The sequence below is a fragment of the Orycteropus afer genome, unplaced genomic scaffold (assembly GCF_000298275.1).
Source record: "Orycteropus afer afer isolate SDZICR_OR568_19922 unplaced genomic scaffold, OryAfe1.0 scaffold00596, whole genome shotgun sequence".
In the NCBI taxonomy this organism is placed as follows: domain Eukaryota; kingdom Metazoa; phylum Chordata; class Mammalia; order Tubulidentata; family Orycteropodidae; genus Orycteropus; species Orycteropus afer.
In genome coordinates this window covers 1437247-1448933 of record NW_006922183.1, presented here as the reverse complement: position 1 = coordinate 1448933, position 11687 = coordinate 1437247, and the positions used below count along the sequence as shown (strand labels likewise).

The 11687-nt window shown below is 37.5% G+C and overlaps 1 protein-coding gene across 1 annotated transcript in view; it reads right to left on the bottom strand.

Moving 5' to 3' along the window:
- Positions 1-9095: 9095 nt before the first annotated feature.
- Positions 9096-11687, bottom strand: part of NUS1 (NUS1 dehydrodolichyl diphosphate synthase subunit) — a 47124-nt gene continuing 44532 nt past the window's right edge. The window contains exon 5 of the mRNA XM_007956280.2: positions 9096-9186. Within this exon, the coding sequence (XP_007954471.1) occupies positions 9096-9186 (91 nt within the window). The remainder of the gene's footprint in view (positions 9187-11687) is intronic.

Sequence of the window (11687 nt, the reverse complement as noted above, 5' to 3'; positions counted from 1 at the left end):
AGTGACCCTACAAGACAGAGTAGAACTGCCCCACAATGTTTCCAAGGCTGTAAAACTTTATGGTAGAAGACTGCCATATCTTTTATGAAGCATCTGGTGGGTTGAAACCACTGATCTTTCAGTTAGCAGCTAAATGCTGTACCCACTGCACCACCAAGGCTCTAATTAGGGGCAAATATTTATTTCAAAAGGAACTCTGGTAGCATAGTGGCTAAAGCACTTGACTGCTAACCAGAAGGCTGGCGGTTCAAACCCACCAGCCACTCCTCGGAAGGAAGGTTGGGCAATCCTACTTCCATAGTGATACTGCCTGGGAAACCCAAGGAGAGGTTGCTATGAGTCGGGTCTGACTTGACAGCACATAACAACAACAACAACATTTATTTCAAAAATGACTCTGAGATTTTAAATACAGGATGACTTGGGAGATTCTAAGATGAAATAGCAGAGACAGAAATGTCATAAGTCTACAAAAATAGTAAGGCTAGTTTGGGGTAGAAGTTTGAAGTACCCAGAGAACCTCCACATGAAGATGCTCAGCATGGTTCCACAGAGTGGCTAGTGGGTTTGAACCACCAACCTTCTGGTTAGCAGTCAGATAACTTAGGCACTGTGCTACCAGAGCTCCATGGTAGAGTTGGCCATATGGAACTCAGTAGATTGTGGACAGAAACACAGATAGAGATTCATTCATTTTTAAGAGGTAGCTAGAACTATGAGATTATTGAAAGGACACACGTAGAGATGCGAGGGATTCAAGGTTAGTTTCCTTGCACCAAAATCATTCTCTCATTGTAATTACTTGCCATCAAGTTGGCTCTGACTCACATGGACTCCATGTACAAAGAGCGTGATCCTGTGCCATCTTCACAATCATTGGTAGGCTCAAGTCCACTGTGGAGGCTGCGGTGTATTCTGAGTGCCTTCCAGCCTAGGGAGCTCATCTTCCAGCACCGGATCAAACATTAGTGTTGTGATTAGCAGGGTTTTCATTGGCTAGTTTTTGGAAGGATCTCCAAGCCTTTCTTCCCAGTCTTAGTCTGGGAACTCCATTAAAAGCTGTCTACCATGGGTGAGTGATAGTTGGGGTTGTGTGTCAACTTGGCTGGACCATGATTCTGAGCAATTTAAGCAATTGTGATAAGTTTATTCCCATGATGAGATCAGATGTATATGTTTTGAGTAGCCAATCCATTGAAAGGGAGTTTCCCTAGGGGTGTGGCCGCTTCCAATAGATACATGGACATCCTGGGAAAAAGGCAGACTCTTCGTGGATCTGGATCCTGTTTCATTGCCTACAACTGTCCATGAGCGAACAATCCACCATGCAGCCTGGAGATCTTGGATTGGTCATTCATTGGAGTCAACAGACAGTATACTGCCTGCCAACCTTGAGCTTTTCAGCCCCTGCAGTTGCATGAGTTGGGAAAAGCCTCCAACTTGACGTTTGATCCAGGATTTGGGACTTGCCAGCTTCTATTAAGTGTGTGAGCCATTTTCCTAAGACAAATTTCTTTCTCTCTCTATATATATGTTTTATTGGTTTTGCATCTCTAGAGAACCCAGCCTAACAGTGACCATGCTGGTATTTGAAATACCGGTGGCATAGCTCCCAGCATCATAGAAACAATTCCTCTCAAATCTTTCCCCATAGCTATCAAAATGGTCCAAGGCACAATTCCAACCATTCCATCCCATAACTTGATACCTACAAAGATGATGCTTTTAAACTTAGCATTCAAGACCAAGTTCTCCTCTGGCCTCCCTTTTTATTACTTTCTGCCTCGCACTTTACATTTCAGCAAATGTTTGAGGTTTCCATGCCCTTATTCTATCTTTCCTCAGTTGTCTTACTTGCCCCACTGTCTCCACTGCAAAAAATCCTTAGTAGCTCAAACATCATTTCTTCTTGGAATTCTTTCCTGTGCTTCTGACCACATTGTAAAGTGACCATGACTGTATTTACCACATTGGATTATGATTATCCAGTTATGTGTCTGTCTCCTACAACCTCAAAATCTTTTGCTCTGTCTCTGAGGAAAAAGTGTTTCTCCTCCTTGTCTCCATTAATCTCACACTGTATCCTTTAATGCAGGACTTTTTGGCACTGACTTTCACATCCCCAGAACCTAGTGCAATGCCTGGAAAGAAGAGAGGATCATATATATCTGTAGACTTCTGAATTAAACAGAAACAAAACAAAACAAAACAAAAAGGGTAAAGAAGAAATCTTTTTTATGTGATTCATTTTTTAAGGAAAATTAAACTGCAATAATGGGACTGTACAGAGTCTGTGAAGCTAAAGGAAAAAGAATGAAGACTTCTTCACTGATACCCATACAGGCTGTTTTACATTTGGTATCTATTTCTCCTTTTAAATTGATGAAAATCCACATCTGAAACCACACCCAGCTTGCTATTAACTTTTGTCTGGAAGAGGTAGGCAGTGGGAAAGCTGTAATTTTTTGTTGTTGTTGTTGTTTTAAGCATCACTAATTGATATGCTATGAACATCATGCCTCGTCTTATATTCCAATAGATAAGCTAAGGACCTCAGAGTACATCTGAAAGGGTCTGGTTTTGCAAGCAATTCAATATTCTGTGTATATATGCTTAGAGGAGTTTCAACTATCAAGAAACTCATAATGTTTAATGAAACTATCTGCCTGGAGCTTTTTGGTGTATTCCTATTAATATTCCGAATGTATCTGGTGCTACAGCACACTCTTCAAAGTCACTGACACTTATTTTCACATACAGAGATACATCACACATACGAACACACATATGATCCTACACATACCTTAACATATGCAGATTTATTTCCCTAAAATAATCCCTCAGAGAAGTCACCTTTGTCCAGGTCATGCTAGATCTCTCCATAAGAAGCACTCTAATTACTGTCTTCTTCCACATATAATGTGCTTACAGAAATAACACACACACAAATGTAACGTGCATAGAAAAGTAATGTAGGGGGTTGTGCACTTTGCAAAAACCATGTAACATGCACACTATTTGCATAAAAATATCATACTAATTTTGATTTTGCAAAAATATTTGGGAAATTACATTAGATTGAAACCACCTCAATCAACATTCCCTTCAGAGGGCTAAAAAGGTCACCAGATTAATTATTTTTTAAAATTCAAGACACTTTTAACAATAATTAAGCCATAATTCTTGGAGATGTGACCTCAGAAACAAGTATAGGTAACAAAAATAGACCTACACCAATACAGGTAACTGATGTTTAACAAAGGAGCAAAAACAACTATGAAAAAAAAGGAGTCTTTCTAACAAATGGTACTGGAGCAAATGGACATCTATACACAAAATAATGAAGCTAGACACAGACCTTACGTCTTTCACAAAAAAAAAAAAAACAAAAGCTCAAAATGGATCACAGACGTAAATGTTAGAGAAAAAAAAAACTATAAAATAACTTCTGGAACAAATAAGCTTATGAAAACAATGGTACAATGGTCAACATCATGTCATTGGAGAACTGCAAATCAAAGAAACAGATAACATTACACACCTGTCAGAATGGTTAAAATCCAAAACACCAACACCAAAGCCTAGAGAGGATGCAAAGCATCAGAAACTTTCATCTTTGTTGGTGGGAATGTAAAATGGTACAGTCACTTTTACAGACTGACTGGTACTTTCTTATAAAGCTAAACAGTTTTACATGATACAGCAACTGTACTCCTAGGCATTTACTTGTAACTTGGAAGCCATGTCCACATAAAAATCACAGCACTGTTTATCTTTACTCGTAATTGCCACATATTGGAAGCAACTATGAGGCCTTCACTAGGTGAATGTATACACCAACTGTTAGATCCATACAATGTAGTATCTCCCAGTGATAAAAAAGAAATAAGCTATTAAGCCAGGAAGGCATGGAAGTACTTTAAATGCATATAAAAGAAGCTAATCTGGAAAGGCAATTTCCAACAATTATGAGATTCTGTTAAAGGCCAAATTATATAAACAGTAAAAAGATCACTAGTTGGCATGGGCTTGAGGGGATGGTGGTAAAGGAAGAAGGATTAACAGGTAGCACATACGGGATTTTTAGGGCAAACTATTCTGTATGATACCGTAATGATGAATACATGACGTATCAAACATCTCCAGATAAACAGCTTCCCCATTTTCCTTGCTGTCCCATTTTTTTTTTTCTCTTCAGATTCCTAAACCAAAGCCAGGAGCTCTGTTAGCATAGTGCCTAAGGCACTTGACCACTAACCAGAAGGCTGGCAGTTCAAACCCACCAGCAACTCCTTGGAAGGAAGATGGGCAATCTACTTCCGTAGTGATACTGCCTCAGAAACCCAAGGAGGGGTCGCTATGAATCGGGTCCGACTTGACAGCACATTAACAACAACCACAAAGTAGAACTGCCCCATAGCACTTCCAAAGCTGTAAACTTTTATGGAAGCAGACTGCCATCATCTTTCTCCTGCAGAGTGGCTGGTGGGTTTGAACCACCCAGCTTCTGGTTAGCAGCTCCATGTTTTAACCACTACTCCATCAGCACTCCTTTCAGAGTACCTACAATACAGGTTCCTCTGTGAAGAAAGCAACTGGTTATTATTACCATTACCCTTACACTTCTCCGTTAAACGTAAAAATAAGATATTTAATGCAGTTCTTATGTACAGCTCTTACTAAGGATAACACTGCAAAGAATACATTTGATAAGGACAGGTCCACAGAACCAAATACGTGAAAGACACAGTAGTAGAAATCAATCTTCATCACAATGGAAATACTACTCTATACAACTACGCTATCAGCACTTACCATACACTAATTTTCCCATTTTGCTCAGGCTTTTCTTCTCTAAGTCAATCTTAGAGAAGAAACAAGTGGATTTCTCTTGTTCTCACAGCACCAACTTAAATTATCCATACCAATGGAAGGTACTACGGTCAACAGCAGATGATTTAAATAGTGTGGACTGGGATTACATCTAATTGATATTTGCTGTAATCATCTGGATGAGTCATGCTAAAATTAATTTAGTCAATGAATCTCTGTAAGAGAGATGGAAGCAAGAGAGATGAGTATAAAATTACTTGGAGAATTTGAACCAAAGTTAAACATTTATTAAGAATAAACGGATGTGGATTGTAATTTTTTTCCAAACATTTTAATTTCATATGCTGATGCGTTAAAAACCAGACACAAGAACTAAATACAAAACAGAATGCAAGACTCTTAATTCTACTTTTTTTTTTTAAAAAAAAATTCTTTATTAAACCTTTTACAGTAGGATCCATTTTTAAGTATAAGTACAAAAGAACTTTTAAAGAATTGATACCAAAATGTTATCAATGGGTAATAGTATTAGAAATGATTTTCCTGTCTTTTTGCTTCTTTGACTTAATTTTCCTACAATGAATTGTATTTCTTTTTTTACCTTAAATAAATTACTACACTTACTTTTTCCACCAATTTTATCACAGTTCATGGCCTATCAGCTAGGATCTGGGATAATTTGGATGCTTATCTTGTTTTCTGGGTTTTAGGTCATATTTGTTAAAGCTATTTCCTATTAACCAGAATTAAATTGTGACCTTTGATAAGCTTAATTTTAGAAAATTATGCATAAAACATAAACTCTCTTAGCATTTCATCCTCAGAAAATGAATACTCTATGCAGCCTAAGGCAAATCATAGGCCTTAACATCTTTCTATTCCCTGGTTCAACAAAAACTCAAATTCCTTTGTAAAAGGATATATATACTTGTTTTTTGGCAATTCCATATGCAGTAATTCAGATTTCAAATATTGCAGAATTTTGATAATTCTAAAAATGGCCAAGCTGAATTTTCTCCCATCATTATCTAGCAAAAAACAAATGACAAAATTTCAAATATGTTTTATCTGGTAAAAATGAGAATCTACTTCAGTCAAGAGCATACCATTTAAAAAACAGTACTGCTATCTAGTCATATGAGTTTCTCATTACATTAGAATAAAGTAGCATTCACATAATACTATATAGTCCATGAAAGATCATATTCTTTTATTGTTTGTGCATACATGTTGAGTTTCAACTTTCAATAATAAAAGTCAATAACTTTGATTCCTTAATCATAAAAACTTGCTTTACACATTATTTACATGTTGCCAATGTCTACACTCATACAAAACATCACAAGGATTTAACTGACTCTATGCATGGTACCATCACACACAAAGGAGGGAGCTAATCAAGTAACATACATTCAAAGATTAAATTGTAGATATGCACAGTGTATTTGGCACTGTTCATTGATACTGTAACACCTTCTTTTCAGAGAGGCATTCACGAGCCTTATAGTTCAAATATGTTGGAATTTGCTATGCACATCAAAAACCAGCTTTCAAACTTTGAATCGGTAAACATAAAACACAATCAGACAGGGGAATGGATTTCAAACCCTCCAAATAGCTGCCATCCATTAAAGTAGGTTTACGGGCAGTCCCCGGATTAAGAATGAGTTCTGTTCCTAAATTGTCTGTCTTTAAGTCAAATTTGTATGTAAATTGGAACAGTTAGGTATGGTTTTTATCTAATGTCAGTTAGTCAAATATCTCAGCATACAGTATACAGTGTATCTTTCTATGCATTAAAAAAAATTAAAGAAACACTTCCAGATAAATGAAAACATCTTTGACATAATACAGTAATAATAATGTTTTGATGTGTGTTACAAAGTACCAGCCATTTGTTATTATGAACCATTGTATGTACCTCAAATTTTAATATAATAGGCTTTACCAGGAGTTGGTTCATAACTCCAGGGTATGCAACTCAGACATTTGTAACCCGAGGACTGACTGTATTTTAATTTGGTAATTTTTCCATTGTGGTCAGTATCAAGAAGAAACAATTTAAAGACAGTAATTTTCAATACACATGAAGACTAACAACACTTTTCTTTAAAGTGATCCATTTTTCTTGAGGGTGCAGAGAGCCCCGATGATGCGTAACTTGTGATGAGTCAAGTAGGAATTAGACAGACAAGCATTAACGATGCACACCATTAATGCTGGGGAGATTGTACCAGCAGGTGAGCTATTGAGAAGAACTGGATTGCCTATACCTGAATTCAGAACCCTTAGTGACTTGTTTTAAGAGTCTCTTTCTAAGAATATAATATGCTCAGGCCAGAGCTTATAGATTTATTTTGATGTATAACACTACATTATTATAAAACAGGAGAAAATTAAACTACAAAGACTCAACTATTAAACCTTTAGCAACTTGGGTTATATCCTAGTGTGTCATTTATTTCACTAACTTCATTTTTAATAAATATTGAATCCCTTTACTTCAGTAAGGCCTGTTGAATTTAATTCATTAAAGTCATACATACTCCAGAATATTTAGAAGACATATTTACCATATTTTTAAGAGGCATAAATTCAGTCTTATATTAAGGCAAAAAAACCTCAACAGAACATGGATCACAGTACAGGGAAACAAACTGAAAATTCACTGGTAAAGTTTAGAGATATGCTGTACCTTTACACAAAATATTTAGCAAAAAATTAAGATTTTTTGTAAAAAAGTCTTATAATGTACAAAGGACTATGAAAGGATTGAATGCAAAGTAATGTCACTGGACCAAAATTTAATTTGATTATTTTTATTTCAAGTATATTTTGAAAATCATAAATGGAGTTTTGTAATCCAAAGTCAAAACATATTTATTCCTCTTAGCTTCAGAATTTGACAAGATTCCAGATCGTATTTTCCAAATCCAGTCTTCCTTCGGCTCTTCTGCAGACTTCTGAGACCTAGAATTTAAACTATTCCATTTTAAATTGACAAGTTAACAACTATTGTACGCTTGTCAATAAGAGGGTTTTCTTAAAATAGTCCATCAAATATAAAGAACGGTTTCTGTGCAAGGATCAGCAGTGAGGGAAGAAATATTAAATACCCATCAAAAAATCATTCATTGATTTAAAAGGTAACAGAAACAGTATTTGTTCTCTATCATAAAAGAGAACACGTAAAATTAACTTATTTTTGTAGACTTTGATAATATTTTAGTCCCTATACAAGCCTCAATCCTATTTAAAGAACTTTTATGCAAAATCATCATCAGGATTTACTGAGTTAAAATCCCAGGTATTAACATGGCCCTAAAAACCTATTTTGCTATTCCAAAGAGGAACAGATCACTTCTGAGGAAAAGAGCTGCCTTGGTAACTTCATTACATGCTGATTTTAACTAAAAATAGTAAATGAAGACATATTTTAAATCATCTTTGGGTACTATCTAGCACATTGCCCACCAACAAAACAAAACAGGAAATCAAAACTTTCGTTCCCATTTTAGCAAATATCCCACCCTTTTAAAATTACAGCTATTCACCATTTTGACTGCCAAACTCAGTACTTCAATCTTTTTTAATTATGAATTTCAGTGTAGTAAGAACTCTCTTTAAAAATTATATTCACAACTCAGAATACAGACATCAGAGCAATACTTCCAAGTCACATCATTTGACCATAATGAAATAAGAAATGAAAATGGACGGATATCTGAAGATAGGTATTCCCTCTGCTCCAAAGTTTTTAACATGTGAGCAGCAAAGAACTCCATTCCTTTGGAGAGTCCTGATACTCATTATGCTTCCAATAATAGTCAATATATTATGCTTAAAAATTAAAGTTTGGTCACTAAGAAAGACTAAACAGAAATTATTCCCCTCCCCACAACACAACAACCAAAACTAATCACCCCATCCTCTCCCCACAAAAACAGGGAAGTAGTTGGAGCTGAAGCCTTTAAGTTTGAAATTTCAAATCCTAAACATTACTGCTATTTGTTCAAAGTTGCAGGACTATGTACTTCCTTCTCCAGTACTTCCCTCATTTATACATTAATTCTCATACACGCACTCACGTGTGCATGTGGACACACTCATTCACTCTCAAGTAAGACACTTTTTTGTGTTTGTTGATAAATTAGGATTATGGACTGGGTGTATATAGGGTTTCATAGGTGCTTTGTAAACATCAGAGTCATTTGTGTCCTTTTCTCCAAAAGCCTGAAATCAAATGACGCAACTAGGGATTACTATTTTCCCAGACGCTGTTCACAGGCTGCATATTGACGAAGAGCAGAGAAAAAGTCCTCATAACTGATGTTTAGGTAGGAAGGCAAAGAGCTGAAAAGAAAGCACAGGAATGAAAAAGCAATTACATGATATACTGTAATTTGGTGGGGGAAAAACAAGGGTGACAAAAAGAGGCTAAGGACAGAAAAAAGTAAATCATGAGCACTGTTGTTGTTGTCGTGTGCCGTCAAGTTAATTCCAACTCATGCAAAAACATTTCTACTAAAGTTTGGAGCTCTGGTAATGTAGTGCCTAAGGCACTTGACTGCTAACCAGAAGGCTGGCGGTTCAAACCCACCAGCCACTCCTCGGAAGGAAAATGGGGCAATCTACTTCCGTAGTGATACTGCCTCGGAAACCCAAGGAGGGATCGCTGAGTCGGGTCCAACTCGACGTCACATAAAAACAACAAAGTCTATGAAAGAGTTCAAATAAAAAGTAATCTGTCCTTCCTTCCACAACAGAAAAGCAATTTCTAATGAGTTAGATTCAGAACTTATTACAGCATTTACAGTTACCAGTTGCCATTGAGTTGATTCTGACTCATAGAGAGCCCCTTACGTTGCAGAGTAGAACTGCCCTCCATGGGGTTTTCATGTTTGTGACCTCTTCTTCCAAGTCAACCTTTCCATTAGTAGCTGAGCACTTAACTGTTTGTACTACCCAGGGACTCAGTCTAAATGAATGCAAAGCTGGAGATCTATTTACAAAGGTCATGCTCAAAAGTACTTTAAGGACTCATTTGTTGTTGTTATATGCCACTGAGTTGCCCCCGACTCACAGCGACCCCTCCTTGGGTTTCTGACCCCTCCTTGGGTTTCCGAGGCAGTATCACTACGGAAGTAGATTGCCCCATCTTCCTTCCTTCTGAGGAGTGGCTGGTCGGTTTGAACCACCAGCCTTCTGGTTAGCAGTCAAGTCTTAGGCACTACACTACCAGAGCTCCAGTGCTGCTTGAGTAGTCCATGAGAGCCGCTTCACACTGGGCAGAGCAGCACAGCATCCCCACACGGATGGCACACTGAAGCAATGTGCGGAGGATTCAGTAAATACTAGTACTTCCAGTTGCTCAAGGGAGCAATTATAGCAAAGACAAACACTTTAAAGACAAAGTGAACATACATCCAGAGGATTCCCCTGTATTTAAAATACTTAATTCTCAATAATTAACATGAAATAAAATGTCTAATGTACACAGCTTCATAATATCAAAAAACCAAACTCACTGCCATTGAGTCAATTCTGACTCATAGTGACCCCCATTAGGTTTGTGAGGTGGTAAATCTTTATGGAAGTACATTGTTCTATCTTCCTTCCATGGAGTGGCAGGTGGGTTTGAACTGCCACCCTTCAGGTTAACAGTCAATTGCCTTAGGCACTGAACCACTAGAGCTCCTCAGCTTTATAATGTAACTCTGGAAACACTGTACCAGAGCCAAACACATGGTCAAAGTACAAGAATCACATTCAGAGTTCAACAGTCACACACACCAAAAGAAAAAGAAAGAACTGAACTACCATGAAGGAGCTCCTACCTGACCCTGTGGTTCTCTCTACTATGTTCCTTTGACTGCCAAGAATTCTGAAACATGTCACACATGTCTCTCCATTTCCTTATCATCTTATAATGCAATCAACCTTCTGTCTTATTCACTCTCTTGAAATGATTTCCTCACAGAACATATTAGGTGACCTTTGCTAAAGCTTGCTTCAAATAACTTCCTCCAACTATCCACTTTCCAAAGTCCTCCTCACCTTGCCTCTTATCAACAGCCTCATCACCTATCAATCCATAAGCAGCACTTAGTGCCACTACCTATCAGCGCCTCGGAAGCTGTCTGGTTGTTTCTCAGGCTGTTCTGGAAGGGTCTAGCCTCCTTTCACTTCTCCTTATTCTGATTAACACATATTCCCTGACATCACTGTGCTTACAGTTCTGATAGAGGGAGACAAATATAGAGCAAATCTCCATATAACATGGTAAGAATTATGACAGATATATGTACACATGCCCAGGAAAGATCCTGTTACGTGCTAGGTATCTGGTGTCCATTATCAGATTTAAATCCTCAACTCCATATTAAAATGTTCATTGTATAAATACTTCCCAGAACTCAACGTTACTGAGCTGTACAGCCAAGACTCAAACGTTTTAGCTGTTCTAAAACGAATACTCTTCCAAGTCAATTCTAATTTCAGAAAGTATTACTGCTGCCATTTATAAATAAAGTTTTATTAGAACACAGTCACAGTCATTTGTTTACGTATAGCCTATGTTGTTCAGCTATACTAGCAGAGTTGAATACTTGCAACAGAGAGAAGTACCTGAAAAAGACTGTGTGGCAGGCACGTGAGTTAAACATTTACCTCAAGCAGACACACGCCCTGGAGAGAACAATCATGAGAGAAGGAAGGGCTGCTTATGCACAGGGAGACAGCTCAGGGGGCAGGAGAGTATGGAGGGATGGCACTGGGAAGAGGTAACTATGGGGAGGAAGTGAGAGGGGAGCTGTTGCATTGTGGTAAACTGTGGTCAATGACATGCGACAAAG